The sequence below is a fragment of the Oncorhynchus tshawytscha genome, linkage group LG26 (genome assembly GCF_018296145.1).
Source record: "Oncorhynchus tshawytscha isolate Ot180627B linkage group LG26, Otsh_v2.0, whole genome shotgun sequence".
Lineage (NCBI taxonomy): Eukaryota > Metazoa > Chordata > Actinopteri > Salmoniformes > Salmonidae > Oncorhynchus > Oncorhynchus tshawytscha.
This window is the reverse complement of record NC_056454.1, coordinates 21,598,655-21,617,251: the sequence shown is the minus strand read 5'-3', so window position 1 is coordinate 21,617,251 and position 18,597 is coordinate 21,598,655. Positions and strand designations below refer to the sequence as shown.

Here is an 18,597-nt window from a genome sequence, read left to right as displayed (position 1 = left end):
TTAATGCACACGACTGCTGGTATGAGTTGTAATTCAATCGATTTATTTAAAAATGTTTATATAAATGACAAGGCATGATTATTGACATCAGCGTGAGCTGACAATACAGTAAAAGGGAAAAGAGTTGCACAACTGAATGCATTTAACTGAAATGTGTCTTCCACATCTAACCCAACCCCTCAATCAGAGAGGTGTTGAGGGCTGCCTTGACGTCCACGGTCTTGGGGTGACTGGATGAGGTTGGAGTTGTCACTTTTCCCTGGTTACGGTCCCATAGAGCGTTCTCGTAGTTGTTTGTTTACTTCTACAGTCTAGTGGTTAGCTGTAGCAGACCTAGAGATTACTTCAGAGCGTCCATCATCATCTGCTCAAACCTCACCATGTTCACCTTCTTCATGACGAAGGCCTTGTGAGTCTTCTTCAGCATGCCCAGTGTGTCCAGGATCATCATGCCACGCGTGTGTGTGCCCGTCAGCTCCACGCTCACCGCCATGTGGTCGCTCTCGGTGACAAAGGTGTTGTCGATGGCTGCCGCCATGGCGAAGGAGTCACATGACACAAAGCCCATGCCGTCAACCATCTCCGCCTGGAAGCGCTCGCTGTTCGACTCTTCCATACTGTGGCGGAAGATCCGGGCCATAAAGCGAGCCTTCTCTGACTCCTGGGCCAGCCAGGCATCACACCACGACTGTCAGGTGGAACCAGAATAGGAAAACAACATCAATCATAATGTGGAAGGTAGTGTTTTATCATTTATTGATTACATGAAATGAATGTTACCCAGGGCAGCTTGCTGTAGCAGGTGAACTCCCAGCTGGCTATGTAAGTGGGACACAGGAAGTCATTCAGTACGATGTAAGCTGCTTCCGGGTCAGCAGCGAAGTTAAACTCTGCACACACTGTGGTGTTTCCTCTGGCTGAAGACAGGTACCACATTATTAAAACCTATGGCAATCGACCCATTTATCTATTTACCATTAGTATACTAGATAAGTTGATCTTCTGAAGCAAATAAATCATAGCCCTTACACTCTGTGTTGCCTCCCATGATGTAAAGGCCTTTAAGTTTGCTGGGGAAGGATGGCTCCATTCTTACAGCCAGAGCTAGGTTGGTGAGGGGAGCTGTGGCCACCAGAGATACCTGGGAGAAACAGCTGCATTTACAACAGGGACACACACACATATTGAGTAGCCTGCGTCTACTGCTCTCTCACCTCTCCAGGGTTTTCATTGACTATCCGGATCAGTGCAGATACCGCTCCTTCCATCTGCAGCATGTCCAGCCCCGGAGCGTTTGGGTCTGGAGCATCCCCCAGCCCGTCCTGGCCATGGAAGTTTCCCGCACTGATCACATTCCCCAGGATAGGCTTGGCAGCACCACGGAATACCGGGATCTAGAACACAGAACAGAGGTCAGAACCCTGAATGCAATAGTTTCAAATTGCAACATTTATAGTATTCCCTCTACACTTTCACTTGCTATGAATTCAAGAGCCCAGCTTATGTAAGTGGGCATCCCAAAACACGGAGTCAAAAACTAGTCTGGGTGCCAATCTGTTTCTTAAACCAACTACTTTGCTTATGCCATGGCAACGTTTGATGTAAACTCCAGCCTCTCCACAATGATGCTCTGTCTATGTGCTACTGCTGTAAACAGAACATTATGTCAAATCAGATCTCAGTTTCCAGAGCTCTAGAATTGGGTAGAGCTCCACAGTCATGTGTCTGAGACAGAGGTCAACAGACTATCATCGCATCCTTCCCCATCATGTGATCTCTTCCCCTCTGTGTAAGGGTATCCATACATTAGTCTATACACCGAATGTACAGAACATTAGGAACACCTTCCTACATTTGAGTTTGCCCCCAGAACAGCCTCATTTCATAGGGGCATGGACTCTACAAGGTGTGGAAAGCATTCCACAGGGATGCTGGCCCATGTTGACTCCAATGCTTCCCACAGTTGTGTCAAGTTAGCTGGATGTCCTTAGGGTGGTGGATCTTTCTTGATACACACAGCAAACTGTTGAGCGTGAAAAACCCAGCAACATTGTAGTTCTTGACACAAACCGGTGCGCCTGGCATCTACTACCATACCCCGTTCAAAGGCACTTAAATGTTTTGTTTTGCCCATTCACCCTCTGAACGACACACATAGACAATTCATGTCTCAATTGTATCAAGTCTTAAAAGTATTTTTTTTAACTCGTCTCCTCTCCTTCATCTACACTGATTGAAGTGAATTTAACAAGTGACATCAATAAGGGATCATAGCTTTCACCTGGATTCACATGGTCAGTCTCATGGAAAGAGCAGATGTTCCTATTTACCGTTAAATGCACTTTCTATATTTCGTGACAATATAAGCACATTCCCTGTATCCCACTGGGTGCTTGTTTACTTCAACAAATATGTCAAGACAATTTTAGCTAAATAAACGATATAATCTAATTGAAAGGGACTAACATTGTCTACCAAAGATTAACAGCACTATACCTCCAGTCTGTTGCAGACTTGGAGCACCCGCAGCGTGTTCTTGCACACGTTCTCCACATTGGTGTTGCCATGGACACAGGTGATGCCCAGGACATCTACATAAGGGGTGGACAGTGCCATCATGATAGCCTGAGCATCATCCACCCCACAGTCCACATCCACCAGCAGCTTCTTACTACTCATACTGGAGCCTGAGACACAGAACACAAGGAAAGATCAAATAACCTAGCCACTATGATACATTAACACAGAGACAGATCAAAAATTATAACCTAACCACTATGATACATTAACACAGGAACAGAAATATTGGATTCAATCTTAGAATTGGTACACAGAAAACTTCTAAACTAAAACACCCATTAATATTCAATTTGCAGTCTGATCCAAGCTTTCAATAACTAGCCTAGTCATGTTTTTTTTTTTTTTTTTTTTTTTTACTAAAAAGGTAACTGAGGTACTGTCATCCATACACTGATTTATTTATTCTTTCAAGTTGAACAACCTCTCACCCAATGAGATACCAGAGTCAGACCATGCACGTGATAATGGAACAAACACAAATGTTCCTTATTACATGCATGGTCTGACTCTGCTGTCTCGGTGTGTTCTGATCAGGCTGTGTTCTAGGCTCCAGTATGAGTCCATTAACCTCTATGAGCTTTTTGCCTGTCTCACAAGCAGGTTAGCACTGCAGAGTGGTCACTAGCTGGCACAGCCACAGTCTAACTTTAACAACACTGCTAACCCTGACCTTAAATTAAGACCAAAAAGCACATTTTTGTTTTCATTCATTTTTACTTTACAGCTGGCTTATCTATGGGGAAATCGCTCAGTTCTGCCTCCAGGACAAGACTCATGGCAATAAAAGCAAACCTGCATCTCACAATCTCTCTCAGCAGTGTCTCAATATGTTCACACCTGTCCAGGTATTGTGAGATCTGATCATCTGCAGTTATTGTTGCACAATTGCAATAAAGAGACCATCGACCGTACCTATATTGTTCAGTGGCCTGGGATTTAGAATTACAATGAAGTCGGACAGCATATTCACACAGGACCCACCGACATGACATGTAGTACATGTCATCTTAGAATAGAGGTACAGCCTACCTGTAGTTGAATAGAATAGGACTGGGCTGTGTCGGTGTGGACAGGCTGCTACTCCTCTTGGCCTGGCTAACAAGTGACCGTCACATGCAACTGGGAACCTTTGAGCGGCCAGGAGGGTTGTGAAAGAGAGGGAGGAGTGAAGTCAGTGACTATAAACTAGAGGAGAACTTGTCTAATAAATCAGACTGAGATACCAATTGTTGGTATACAGTTAAACAAGCCACTGCAAAAACTTGGAAAGTTTCCTTACAGGACAGAATGTTTAATGAAATTACATTTCAACTTACTCTACCGGTTGTCTGAGCGCTCGGTCCTTCAGTGGGATGAATTTTCAGACAAAATATCCCCAGGATAAAAATTATGTAACCACTGGTAGTGTATCACCTGGCACATGGGCAAAACCATGTAAACACCTGCAAGACTTCGGCATGCATCGGAAGCATGCGCTTCTGTCTTGTGCAAGTGCCTTAGGTCATGAGCAAACAAATCTTGATTGCTACAGACAGAGACTTGTGTTTTGAAGTCGGTTTATTAATACTTTCTGGTGGATATTTTGTCTAAAGTTTTGACCCACTGAAGGATCAACTCCACGGACAATCTTCAGTTCAAATATAATTGTATTCAACATTCCTTGACAGACAAGGGATGTTTATATATTTTTTCTGTGTAAATCGAATGTGTTGCCACAATCGGGACTGAAGAAGAACAAGACTGAATGAATGATCATGCAGATGAATGGCTTAAATTCCTGTATGATTAGCAGTCTGCTACAGTATAGAGTTTTGTGTAAACACATCAATATTATTTAAAGCTGCAATATGTAACTTTTTAGGCAACTGAACAAATTCACATAGAAATGATAGTTATAGGTATGTCATTCTCATCGGAAGCAAGTCTAAGAAGCGGTAAAACTGTTCTGAGCTATTTTCAATGCTTGGCTTTAAAAAGCAACAAATCCCTTTGAAAACGCCCTGCGATATTGATAGGAGTCAGTTATTCTAGTGTCAAAATTGACTATAAAGTGTCAATTGGATAATTTTGGTAATAAAGTCTGTCTGTCTAAAACGGAGTTTGGAACTTCACTGCGTCACAAAGGGTAAATGCAGGTTGGGTTTTGATTTGTCCATTTTCCCACCAACATGGGGTGAACAGCTGTGGTGATTTCTCTATCCAATAGCATAGCGAGACGGCTGTTACACAAGCACTTTTTTTTAAACTTGAGAATCGGCCAGGAAACACCTCCAAGGCTGACATCTCATTTTTCAAATGAGCAACAGAAAAACACATATGCCAAACGCGTGTTCAGTGGTCTTGAAGTTTTTGCGTCTTTTCAGTTTTGTTTTGTACACCAGCTTCAAACAGCGGAAAATACAATATTTTGATTTATTTGTCACATAAACGGAAATTAGGCAAACTCTTAGAATTTTAGCAACTAGGGAATAGTGGTGCGACTTCTGTATATGCACCTTGAAAGAGAGCACACGGTGTAACCTTATAACAACAGTGGTGCTATCGAACCTGTCAAAGGCAATACAACTCCGCACATGGCAGCGAGTCTGAATGCACAAATCTTTCGCTGAATGTAAACAGACTCTGAATTTGGGGAATATTTATGGAACCATTTGGGTCTTTGCATGTCAAAAAAAATACACGATTTGACGTGTCAAATAACACTATTTCACGTGTCAAATAAGCATGTTGACTATGCGTTCCATAGTTGACCAATCAGGACCTGAATATGACTCCGTCATAATAATTTAACGCGTTTATAAAAAAAATTACGTAGTTATTACACATTGATTACACTATCACTAGTATTTCATATGTAAAACGATTCATTGATACGCATGCAATGATGCTGGTAAAGTTGTCTCGCGCACTTTCAGTGCTGGTCATAAAAGAAAGCTAGCTCATGGATGCAAACAATGTTCTTCCCCAAAACAGAGCAAAACGACAATCTGTTTAAGTAATTATAGTTAACTAACTATACAGCTACAGTGGGTAGAACAAGTATTTGATACACTGCCGATTTTGCAGGTTTTCCTACTTACAAAGCATGTAGAGGTCTGTAATTTTTTATTATAGGTACACTTCAACTGTGAGAGACGGAATCTAAAACAAAAATCCATAAAATCACATTGTATGATTTTTAAGTAATTAATTTGCATTTTATTGTATGACATAAGTATTTAACACATCAGAAAAGCAGAACTTAATATTTGGTACAGAAACCTTTGTTTGCAATTACAGAGATCATATGTTTCCTGTAGTTCTTGACTAGGTTTGCACACACTGCAGCAGGGATTTTGGCCCACTCCTCCATACAGACCTTCTCCAGATCCTTCAGGTTTCAGGGCTGTCGCTGGGCAATACAGACTTTCAGCTCCTTCCAAAGATGTTCTATTGGGTTCAGGTCTGGGGACTGGCTAGGCCACTCCAGGACCTTGAGATGCTTCTTACGGAGCCACTTCTTAGTTGCCCTGGCTGTGTGTTTTGGGCCGTTGTCATGCTGGAAGACCCAGCCACGACTCATCTTCAATGCTCTTACTGAGGGAAGGAGGTTGTTAGCCAAGATCTCGTGATACATGGCCCCATCCATCCTCCCCTCAATACGGTGCAGTCGTCCTGTCCCCTTTGCAGAAAAGCATCCCCAAAGAATGATGTGTCCACCTCCATGCTTCACGGTTGGGATGGTGTTCTTGAGGTTGTACTCATCCTTCTTCTTCCTCCAAACACGGCGAGTGGAGTTTAGACCAAAAAGCTCTATTTTTGTCTCATCAGACCACATAACCTTCTCCCATTCCTCCTCTGGATCATCCAGATGGTCATTGGCAAACTTCAGACGGGCCTGGACATGCGCTGGCTTGAGCAGGGGGACCTTGCGTGCGCTGCAGGATTTTAATCCATGACGGCGTAGTGTGTTACTAATGGTTTTCTTTGAGACAGTGGTCCCAGCTCTCTTCAGGTCATTGACCAGGTCCTGCCGTGTAGTTCTGGGCTGATCCCTCACCGTCCTCATGATCATTGATGCCCCACAAGGTGAGATTTGCATGGAGCCCCAGACCGAGGGTGATTGACCGTCATCTTGAACTTCTTCCATTTTCTAATAATTGCGCCAACAGTTGTTGCCTTCTGACCAAGCTGCTTGCCTATTGTCCTGTAGCCCATCCCAGCCTTGTGCAGGTCTACCAGTTTATCGCTGATGTCCTTACACAGCTCTCTGGTCTTGGCCATTGTGGAGAGGTTGGAGTCTGTTTGATTGAGTGTGTGGACATGTGTCTTTTATACAGGTAACGAGTTCAAACAGGTGCAGTTAATACAGGTAATGAGTGGAGAACAGGAGGACTTCTTAAAGAAAAACTAACAGGTCTGTGAGAGCCGGAATTCTTACTGGTTGGTAGGTGATCAAATACTTATGTCATGCAATAAAATGCAAATTAATTACTTAAAAATCATACAATGTGATTTTCTGGATTTTTGTTTTAGATTCCGTCTCACACAGTTGAAGTGTACCAATGATAAAAATTACAGACCTCTACATGCTTTGTAAGTAGGAAAACCTGCAAAATCGACAGTGTATCAAATACTTGTTCTCCCCACTGTATGTGTCATCATCTAAAATAACCCTCATTTATAAAACAGTTCTCATTTGATTAATGGTTGTCGGACCCATTTATGTGGAGCTAGCCACAATAGTGAACTTTGCAGTTAGCCTTCAAAATAAAAGTATGTGACAGCAATACAAATTAATACAAATAGAATTATGCCATAACTGAATAGATCATGCTAAACGAGGTTGAAATGTTGTTATATAAAATCAACAAAATACAATCATTTGTTCATTTGACACAAAGCTGTTGAAATCAAACTGGATGTATTGGACTTTAGAATTGCATTGGGGGCATACTTATTTCACTGTACAGCCTTACCTATGGATTGCGGATCAATGACATAGGGTATCAGTCTACTCAGTGACACCCAGAGAAACATCTGAAACAACTGTGAATTGAGCCACATTTATTATCAACCCATGTGTATTGAACACCATTCAAGAGGATAAACAATACTGCGTGGATGTTTTGGAGTCTGATAACTGAGGAGGATGTTGGGAAAACTATATTGGGTATTGAGTAGACTGATACCCCATTTCATTGAACCCCAATCCTTAGGTAAAGCTGTACAGTGCAATATGAATGTCAATGCACACAATAGGCTGACTGGAGAGGTGAATTCAGTCAGTTCTGCGATAAGAGCTACAACACTAACATTTGCATAAACTCTTCACAGTTGTGTTCTGAGGGTGTCACCGAGTAGAATGGTAACCCATTTCATTGCTTCACATTCCAACCTTGTTTAACATCATCTAGTCTAAATATGGCATAATTCCACCAATTATAACCTGCGTCACTTTCAAAAAGGTAATTTTAATTTGAAGGCAAACTGCAAATTCCACTGTAGTGCCAAATCCTTATTGTGGCTAGCTTCACAACACATAACCCAGTGCGGTCGAGCCTCACTAGCCAGATGAGGCTAGCTGGCTGCTAAAAACGTTAGCTTTGGGCAACAGGGTTAAGTAGCTGGCTAGCTAATTATTTTAATGAACTGAATTTCAATAGGCGAACAACAAGTGGCTACCTAGTTAATACTTACTCACAAGGATTCCTAAATCATTGTTAAGGATAATTAAAATGACTGCAGTTTCTACTGGTCATTGTTTTCAGGCTGGTTGTATTGGTACTAGCTAGGTACCAAGCTAAAACTAGCTACCCCAGAAGTTGCGGTCGAAAAAATAATGCCTCATTACCATCGCGTTATTGTAAACACATCGGTTGTGGCCAGTGTGTGCTTGAAACAGACTTTTAGGTACAGCTTTGACAGTGCTACTGATTGATAGTGGTGGCGCTTGGTTTATACGTGCAAATTCATCACGCACAGCATTCTAATAGAATTGTGTTATTTGACGTGTCAAATTAAAAGTTTATTTTGACACGTAAAGACCCAAACGGCGTTCCATACATATTAGCTACGGGAACACAACATTTGGGAGTCTGTGTATTGGTTGAACGAATAAAGTCTCACGATGTTGTGTCCCAAAGTTATGGCATAAGCTCTATCCATAGGCCTCGCTTTAAATTAATATTCGCAATGTTTTAATTTTAAAAAATGTATATGCACCTGCTTTCCGCTAACCTCCGTGTATGTCTACGGTAAAGATGAACAACCTCCAATGCGCTTTCAACATTGAATCTCGATAATCTTGCCGCAGTCATAGACCTTTCTCTCGTTTCCGGGTTGGGCCATCCGTGCGCTGCATCCCAATATGGCGGCTGGAGCGGTATTGCCAACTATTTTTTATTTTTTATATTTTTTATTATTAACAACAAATCAATACATAGAGTACATGAGGGGACACACGTATAGATTATATACAATGGAAATTGAGCTAGGGGGTACAATATCACATTACACAAAGACCTTAAGGGACATGAATACACTTATAATTCTAACAGCTTTTTTGTTAGTAGAATATTTAATTGTCTTAAAAATCCAGTTCAATTTCTTTTTGTAGGGTAAGAAAATTTGTTTTTTTTGTTTGTAAATTTACATTTGTGAATGTGAAATTTGGCCAAAAGAATAATGAAATGAATTACATAAAAATGTTTCAGCTTATTTCTATCGTAGGTAAAGAATCCAAGCAGTTCATCTCTCCACAATAGTGTAAGACCTTCATAAAAGTGTTCAATTATAAATCTACTGATGTCTTGCCACAGTTTTCTTACATGAATACAATGCCAAAAAAAGATGCAACACTGTTTCTGGGTGGTCATTACAAAAGGAGCAATTTGAGTTGATGTTTTCCTTAAACTTCTTCATATAGTGGTTGGCAGGATAATATTTATGAATCATTTTAAAGGAAACTACCTTAATTTTGTTAACAAGTTGGTATGTGTGTTGCAACCTCCAAACTTTCTTCCAACAGATATTATCAATAAATCCATTCCAATAAGGCAATAAGGTATAGTAGATACAACATCCTGATGAAACAAGGTTCGTATCGCTCTGTTGTTGAATGGACCAAAAGAGAAACAAATCTTTCCTACTGATGGGTCAACAGGGTTAATGGAAGGTAGGCTCTGAGGGTCTGGTCTTGACACAGTTCCTGAATAATAGAGCAACACCTGAGGGAATGGCATCTAAAACATTTGCAAAATCTTTAGGTGTTACAGAGACCTTGTAAAGTGATAAGAATTCCTTATAACTGAGTAAAAGACCCTCTGCATTTACCAGTTGGCTCACCAATAGGATATTATTTCAGAACCAATATTCTAAAAACAAATAAGTATTTTTATACAATATATCCCGATTATTCCATATATAATATTTGTGTGGAGAAAAATTGTGTTTATAAATTAAGGACCATGACAAGAAAACCTGCCGATGAAAAGCAGAAAGTTTCACTGGAACTTTGTCAATATTATAATTGCAAAACAACATGAAGTAAAGGCCACCAAAAGTAGAGAAGACACGATGAGTTGTCTCCAGTTAATCTTAAAAGTATTATTTAAGGTAGTAAAATCCAGAAAACTCAGCCCACCATTCTCATAAGTGTTCATTACAACAGTTTTCCTAATGTAATGGGTACAGTTTCATCACAGAAAGTTGAAAAGCATCTGGTCTATCTCCTTGCTTATTTTACTGTCAAGATATAAAGATAGAGCGCCATATGTTAGTCTAGAGATACCTTCGGACTTGGTTATTAGGACTCTACCTTTTAAAGATAAGTCCCTCTGTAGCCATTGATTTAGCTTCTTCTGGGGTTTTTTAATAAGAGGGTGCACATTTAGTAAGCCTCTAGACTTCTGATCCTTTGTAATGGTTATGCATAAATATGTAAGTTCTTCTTTTACTGGAATACCATAATATGAAGGTGTCACACAATCTTTGACAGCCATGAGTTCACATTTATTAATGTTAAGATATAGACCAGACGCTTTGGAAAATAATTGTATCACATTGATCGATATGGGAATTTGGTTAGCGTCTTTCAGAAAAAGTGTAGTATCATCAGCCAGCTGGCTTGTAATAATTTCTTTACCAGCTATGGAGATGCCTTGTACAGGACTATTATTTAAAGAATTTGCAAGAAGTTGGGTGATTAGTAAAAACAGGTACGGAGAGATAGGACAACCTTGCCTAATTCCTCTCTTTAACTCAAATCTAGGTGATAGTAATGACTGTAAACTTGTTTTTTTTCACAATCTTTCTGAAGTTTGGTACGGAGCTCGGTAAAAAAGCGTCTGTTCAAGCCGCCACCTTGGCACATCTTGCCAACTAATTTTCAGGGTAAGTTGCTAGAGGCAGGTTGAATTTTTGCTAAAAGTTGCTAAATGACATTGTGATGTCATTGCGTGATAACGTAAAACTGCGTCATTACGTAGAATACACATTAACGTTACTCAAATTGACTGGCCATCTCAGCAAAAATATGATTTGACATTTGTTCTGGTACAGACTCCCACTCTTTTCTGTTCTTCTGGCTGTACAATTTTGATTGAGACATGTTGATTGATGTTGTAAGTTCTGTTCAAGATCAAACATTCGTGACCAACTATATTCATTGGGTTTGGCTCGTTTTACCCCTACTCCTGCTGCTGCAGTCAGCCAACAATGATTTGCCAACAATGATTTGCAATTTACTGAAATTGCTGCTGGCCTGCTGCTGCCTGTGCACGAGCTGAGCACCTGCTGCTGATGTTACTCACAACGCATTTTTGCAGCCAGGCACGTGTGTCGTGACTGAGTGTGTGAAAGAGAAAATCTTTTGTTTGTGTCATTTAGAGGAAAAATGCGTGCATTTTAGCATTTGAGTCACCTTTCAAAAGTTGCTAAAAGTTCCAAATACATTTTTAAAAGTAGCCAAATTTGTTGCTAGGTGCTCTCTGAAAAGTTGTTCAATCTAGCAACACAATTGCTAAATTGGCATCACTGGACTGGAGTATGGGCGAGTGGGTTTGTGGAACGGAGTAGGTGTGTCGAAAGGAAATGTGTGTGTGTGAAAGTGCTCTACTATAGTTTAGCCGATTTTGTCTTGAAAGGATGGTCTGGGGGCTGGAACATGATTACAAATCATTTGCATGCTGCAAATTGCCCGAACAGATATAATGTTTGACTAAAACAATCATTTCAAACCTGGCTTACATTTGTATATGATCACACGTGTCTCTCTATCATGCGTGGGAATACTTTTACACAAATAATAGTACATTTTCAGTTATAAAACTGACAATTGTTTATTTTTTTAATTAAAAGTATTGCTGATGGGTGTACAGTTGCTTCATGCATTGTGTGCATATGTTTACTGTGAATGTCACCCTAATATTGGCTACTAGGTATCCCCACATACTGAACATACTGTATCAAGGTGACATCTAGATGGTTATCAATATTAGTTATTTCTGGTGTTTTCTCATGATAGTGAAAAAAATGGCAGGCACATAGATATAAGACCAGTGCACTGGTTGACTTGTCATGCAGCCCAATCAGCCATGCAAAAACCCTTTGGGTGAATGGTTGAGCATTCTTGAGTGTGTGATGTCATACAGATGCTCTAGAGAGCCATCTAAAGAGCCATCTGTGTTCTTATGCTGCATTCAAAACAACTGGGAACTCGGAAATTGCAAACTTCAGTGCGTTCACGAGAACTAGGAAAACAAGCTCCGACTGAGATTTTTTGGGGGAAACCCAGCTTCAGCTTGATCCCCAAATGAATTGGGAAATAAACGAAAGCACCAGCTAGCTACGAATCTATTTTAGTTTCACTATCCGATCATTCAAAAAATGAGCCCACTAATTGTTATATTTACCTTTCCACAAACGATCTGGTACGTGTTGCTTGATATGAGCAAGTTAACCCAAATGTATCAAAGAATATGTCATGAGTCCATGAGTAGTTAATGGCTGCTGCCTGGCCAGTGAACTAGCTAGCTACATTTCAGTAATTAGCTATCCTCCTAAACGCAGTGATCAGTGGACAAACTGTAATTGAAGAGTTGAATATATTTGTCTGAAAATGAACTAGTCGCCAGTTGTTGTTGCCCATGGTGTAATGTCTAACCAGTTGGCTAATGTAGCTTGTGTGCTCCAGCAAGAAAAACCCAAATTCTCACTCAAACAGAAGGTAGAACTAACAAAGTGTCACACCCTGATCTGTTTCACCTGTCCTTGTGATTGTCTCCACCCCCTCCAGGTGTCGCTTGCTTCCCCAGTGTATTTATCCCTGTGTTTCCTGTCTCTCTGCGCCAGTTTTGTCTTTTATGTCCAAGTCAACCAGCATGTATTTCCCATGCGCCTGCCTTTTCTATTTGCTAGTCCTCCTGGTTTGTAAAAGTCACCCACCAGGAGCACCAACTACATTTGTCCAAGAAGAGGCAAACAAAATAAAATCCACACCAAACTTAAAGACAGGAAGCAAACTAAAATGAAAACAGGTGAGACCAGATAAATGATTCTTATTTAATTAAAAAATAAATCAAACCGAGAGAGTCAACTAAAGGTGTTTTCCCTCCATCTCTCAAGCCAACTGGAGCACTGGGCCAGCCAATATCACCTGGGCCAGCACAAGTGAAACAAAGTAACTTCAATCTCACAACATGATCAATTTAACTGTGTCGCCCAGTTGCGGCCCACTATTTGGAAGCGAACCACTCTATTTCGTCCCTATGTTATATCGGCATCAAACATGTCACCCTCCCTAGGAGAGGGGGTGACCGTGACAATTTATTGTTAAAACAAGAGCCTGTCTGGATCTTTAGATGAAAGACCCTTGCTCCTTTCAGTCTCAAAGTAGACTTTGATCTGAAGCCATTCTTGTGATTATTGTGATTTTGCTGCTCATTGTAAATGTTTGTAGGCCTATGTAGCCAAATTGTATCTATGAATGTATGTTATCCATTCATGTTTTTTATATGTTCTATTTATATCTGTAAATTAACCAATGATATCAAGCCACACCCGAGTGGCGCAGCGGTCTAAGGCACTGCATCTCAGTGCTAGAGGCGTCACTACAGACCCTGATTCAATTCCAGGCTGTATCACAACCTGCCGTGATTGGCAGTCCCATAGGGCGGCTCACAATTGGCCCAGTGTCGTCCGGGTTAGGGTTTGGCTGGGGTAGGCCGTCATTGTAAATAAGAATTTGTTTTTAACTGACTTGCCTAGTTAAATAAATGAAACACCGGGCCATGATTACAGACACCTGTGTGTTCTTATAAACTAGTGACCCCCAGTGTTTGTCATTATACCCTGATGAAGACAGCTTGTCTGTTGAAACGTTGGTTATTAAATTATTGCATCCGAGCTCCCAGAGTGTGCGGCTCTCCTTTTCCTTTCCAAGTGTTCTACTCCGCTAGCCAACACTTCAGCTAAACAAGTGTGCGTGTCTTTCGCGTCCAGTCTACTGGGTCTCAACATTTAAATACAAGACAGAACAGACACCTTTTTTTGGTAAATATACAGTACTAATTCCAGGGTTTATCTTTATTTTTCCCTATCTTCTACCCCTGTAGTATAATAATGAAGACATCAAAACTATGAAATAACACATATAGAATCATGTAGTAACCAAAACAGTGTTGAACAAATCAAAATATATTTTATATTTTTGTGATTCTTCAAAGTAGCCACTCTTTACCTTGATGACAGCTTTGTACACTCTTAGCATTCTCTCAATCAGCTTCATGAGGTAGTACCTGGAATGCATTTCAATTAACAGGTGTTCCTTTGTTAATTTGTGGAATTTAATTTAATTTAACTTAATGCGTTTGAGCCAATCAGTTGTGTTGTGACAAGGTAGGGTTGTATACAGAAGATAGCCCTATTTGGAAAAATACTGTCAGTGATTTATTTAGAATTCAAGGCACACTTGACCAGCATGGCTACCACAGCCTTCTGCAGTGATACACCATCCCGTCTGGTTTGTGCTTAGTGGGACTATCATTCATTTTTCAACAGGACAATGACCCAACACACCTCCAGGCTGTGTAAGGGCTATTTGACCAAGAAAGGGGGTGATGGAGTGCTGCATCAGATGACCTGGCCTCCACAATCACCCAACCTAAATCCAATTGAGATGGTTTGGGATGAGTTGGAAGGAAAAGCAGGCAACAAGTGCTCAGCATATGTGGGAACTCCTTCAAGACTGTTGGAAAAGCATTCCCTGGAATGAGTAGGTGTGTCCAAACGTTTGACCGGTACTGTATATATGGAAGGAAATTTAACCTCCAGCGAGAGCCAGCATGCTAGCAAGCCAGTTACATTTCCAGCAGTAGCTATCCTTCTAAATGCGATGGTCACCGGATAAACTTTGATGTGAACATTTTTGGCTGAAAACGAATTAGTAGCCAGATGTTGTTGCCCATTGTGGAATCATATCTAATACTCTGGTTCATGAAGGCTATGTCCCCATGAGCTCCCGAGTCTAGCTAACGTTAGCTAGCATCGCAAATTATAATTTTTATAGCTAGCTGAGTTGTTTTATAAGAAAATGGCTGATATGAATCAAACACTGTAGCTAGCTAGCAAGGCCTCCTGGGTGACAATGCCACTGCTAGACCCGGGAGCTTTATTAGGGATAGTTTCCCTAGGACATTTTGCAAATGCATTTGTGGTACAATTTCCATTTAGCATTTCTGGCACAAATCCCATTCAAGTCATGGGACCACTATAAGACATTTTCCCCCATAATCGTCAAAACACCTATAAGTGACTTATTGGAGCTTCACAATCAATTTTAGATTGTTTCAGATTATTTGGACATGATACGCGAATAATGCTAATATCGGTCTCATGACTTGAATGGCATATATGCGACAAATGCTAAAACGTTAGCATGTGGAAACAGTGCCAGGTAAACTAACCAAATCATCGATTGCTGTCATACCTTGTCCATAGACTGCTTACAGGGTAAGGAAACCAATGTGTCATTTTGTAATTTGGGTTAACTATCCCTTTAAAGAGGCCTTTTCAAGACAGTTTAGAACTGTGTGTGCGTGTGCATGCGTGCAGACAGACAGACATAGACAGACAGACGATAGAGACCCGAGGGATACTTTACAAGTGTCACACAGGAATTGGTGAAACAGTTTAATGCTCTCATTTTAACAGCTCAAGTTACTGAGGAGAGTTTATGAAAGCACATTTTACAGCAAAGCCTGTACCTATACAGATGCTCCTACTTGAAAGTGTGTGGTTCAATAACATTCATTACATACAAAGACAAAAAAAAAAGTAAAATTAAATGAGTAAAATTCTGGCAGCATTTTGGCTACTTTTTTCAGCAATTGTCAGTGCTTCAGCATCAAGGATATTTAGCGAAATAACGTTTAAACAAATGTTTTGAATGTCTCTGTAATGGAGAATAAAATCTATAGGTAGACATGGAAACAGAAGCCAGTGAAAGGTTCACAGTACAATTTTAACACAAAACACTGTCCATTTTAAACAGGCTTCTATGCAGTGTACAAGTCCCTTATTTCCAAAAGTACAATAATAACGTGATGATTCTCTATCTACATGCATTCAGACACCTCCTTTTCGCTCCGTTGGTTGTAACATGAACAAGCCGGAGTTGTGTTTTGGTCCTGTCGTGAAGTCAACCAGGAGCTCTTCTAATAAGAGACAAAATGAACTCACAGAGAACAGCTGCAGACATACAATAGAGCAGGAACTTTCTTTATGTCTTGATTTGGACAATATATTCCTTTTCAGTTTAATAAAATCTACACGCATGTGAGCACAGAATTTAGTTGTGTTGTTTTTGGATTAAGTTTGCTGTGTGTAAAATCTATCCATGCTTGCATCTTATATGGTGGAGCATTGTACCATGCACTCAATGACAAAATAATATAATAATATATAATAATATATACTTTAAGCAAACATGTAGTGGCAAGTGAAAGATGAACCTTGACCATTGTAACTGTATATGCCTCTCAGTGGACTACCAAGCCTTGCATACACAATATCTTTGCTGTAAAACTAAAACACAGGATACTGGCCCTCTACTTTACACGAACCCTGTCCATTAGATGTATTACCAAATAGAAAAGGGATAATAAAATAACATTAGATGGAATAGTCTTCATACATCAGAGATACAAGTATGTCTTTGTCTGATCTCTGTATATCATCAGTTCCCTGTGCTTGTTGTAGGAGTGGAGTGTGAGAGCAAGTAAGGTCTTGATGCACTGCATACAAAGGTTTTGTTCTTTTTAAATGTACTTGAGTTGAATTTTCTCTTTAAAGTTCCATGAGAGACAGTGGTTAGAACACAGGCCTTATGATAAGAGCTCACATTTTGGTTGAATGCATTCAGTTGTGCAACTGACGAGGTATCCCCTTCCACTTTTCCTTTCTAAATAAAAACTAAAACAATTTGAAAAGCTGTTCTTAAGTTGTTGTTGTATGTGTAGTGGTTGTCATGACATAACGGAGTGAGTCTAATCGCAAAAGAGAGTGAATTGCTATCAAACAATCTACCATAGATAACATTAAATCATCAACAGGGATGCAGCACTATATATAGGGGGTAGTTGCTTTTGTGATGTTGTTTTGCTTTTATGTTGTTGTTGATTTTATTTAGTCCATTTCCCCTTCTATTGGCTACTTTAAGAGATGGGCAGCTAGTCTGTCCAATCAGGTCTCTACTTTTCCATAGGTGCCCTCAGGTGGGCGGTACTGTTTTGGAAAGGCCTTCAGCTGGAGGGAGTTGAAGGCGTATTTACGACATCCTACATTCTTCATGGTGTTCTCTCGTCTGCAGCCCTCACTATTGGGAGGAGGAGATGAGAAGAGAGAGGAAGGGAGGGTAAAGTAGAGGAGAGAGAAGGAAAGGAGAGAAGGAAAGGGGAAGAGGAGGAGAGAGGAGGGGAGGGGAGGGGAGGAGAGAAGAGAAAAGGAGAGTAGAAAAGAGGGAGTGATTGGTTAAAAGGTAAAAGGAGATGAGTTAGAGGGTATATGAAAATATTAAGTTATTATAAACATTGACATAATTCTTCCTTTCCTCAAATTTGACATGATAAACGCTACATCTTGTCTCGTTTTGTTCAGGCAGTTGTGTGGCCAGCTGACCTGCGCATGCAGTCGAGGGCCTGGGAAAAGACCTGTGGGGCCAGTCCGTGCTCCTGCTGGAGGATGAGACACTGCTCCAGGGTTAGAGACATGGCTGTACGGTCTTTAGCACTCTTACAGCTGGTAAAACGCACTCCGTTCAGACGCCGACAAGCCTGGGGAGGGAGAGACAGGGAGAGAGAGAGAGAGAGAGAGAAAGAAGAGGGGGGCAGAGGAAAACGGGTGAGGAGAGGAACATAGAGAGTAGAGGAAGGAATGGGGAAGTATAGAGTGTCAGGCAGACGCGATAGAAGTGTATTGTGGAGAGAGAGAAAGAGAAGAAGGAGAGAATGTCTCTACCTCCGCTGCCTGCCACAGGATCTCTACGTTCTTGCTCTTCCTGGCGTTGATGTTCTGACTCAGCAGCTTTAGCAGCTCAGGCAGGCTGGTCTGACTACGGATACAAGGGAGGCCTGGAGAGAGAGAGGAGAGAGGAGTATCATTGCACTGAAGTACATTTTAAGAACCAGGTTGTTTACCATTTTATTAGGGGTTGAGGTTAAGATGAGGCTGTGTGACTCACAGTCCTCAGGTAGGACCTCTTTAAACTGGTCATAGTATGAGCTGAGTCGAGCCATATTCTCCATGTTAATCCCCTCCTGGAGAGACGTGTCTCCAAACCTATAGACATATAGATGGACAGACAGACAGATTGGATTTTTTTTCAGGGGGAATTGTACTGCTCATTAAGCAAAGCTACAACACATCAGAATTTCTTACAGTCTATAGGGAGTAGACCTAATGTTCTCACAGTCTCCATCATTGGCATCGTTGAGGACCATAGCCATAGGACCATTACCATAGCGTTTTTTACAATCAGTT

At 40.8% G+C, this 18,597-nt stretch overlaps 2 protein-coding genes across 7 annotated transcripts in view; both read right to left on the bottom strand.

Annotated features, from left to right (window-relative positions):
- Nucleotides 1–22: 22 nt before the first annotated feature.
- si:dkey-4e7.3 (inosine-uridine preferring nucleoside hydrolase) lies at nucleotides 23–8,937 on the bottom strand. The gene is made up of 7 exons (XM_024389271.1): nucleotides 8,785–8,937; nucleotides 3,610–3,707; nucleotides 2,497–2,687; nucleotides 1,215–1,394; nucleotides 1,030–1,141; nucleotides 781–917; nucleotides 23–688 (listed from the first exon to the last, which is right to left on the bottom strand). Exons 1-7 carry the CDS (start codon nucleotides 8,877–8,879, stop codon nucleotides 341–343), a joined length of 1,161 nt encoding a protein of 386 aa, XP_024245039.1. The 5' UTR covers nucleotides 8,880–8,937; the 3' UTR covers nucleotides 23–340.
- Nucleotides 8,938–15,693: 6,756 nt separating this feature from the next.
- Nucleotides 15,694–18,597, bottom strand: part of LOC112225360 (inositol polyphosphate-4-phosphatase type I A-like) — a 44,838-nt gene continuing 41,934 nt past the window's right edge. For all 6 annotated transcript variants that reach the window (XM_042306541.1, XM_042306546.1, XM_042306543.1 and 3 more), the window contains 4 exons: nucleotides 18,299–18,396; nucleotides 18,076–18,188; nucleotides 17,737–17,891; nucleotides 15,694–17,434 (listed from right to left, as the gene is read on the bottom strand). In XM_042306541.1, the coding sequence (XP_042162475.1) occupies nucleotides 17,302–17,434; nucleotides 17,737–17,891; nucleotides 18,076–18,188; nucleotides 18,299–18,396 (499 nt within the window). In that variant the 3' untranslated portion in view covers nucleotides 15,694–17,301. The remainder of the gene's footprint in view (nucleotides 17,435–17,736; nucleotides 17,892–18,075; nucleotides 18,189–18,298; nucleotides 18,397–18,597) is intronic.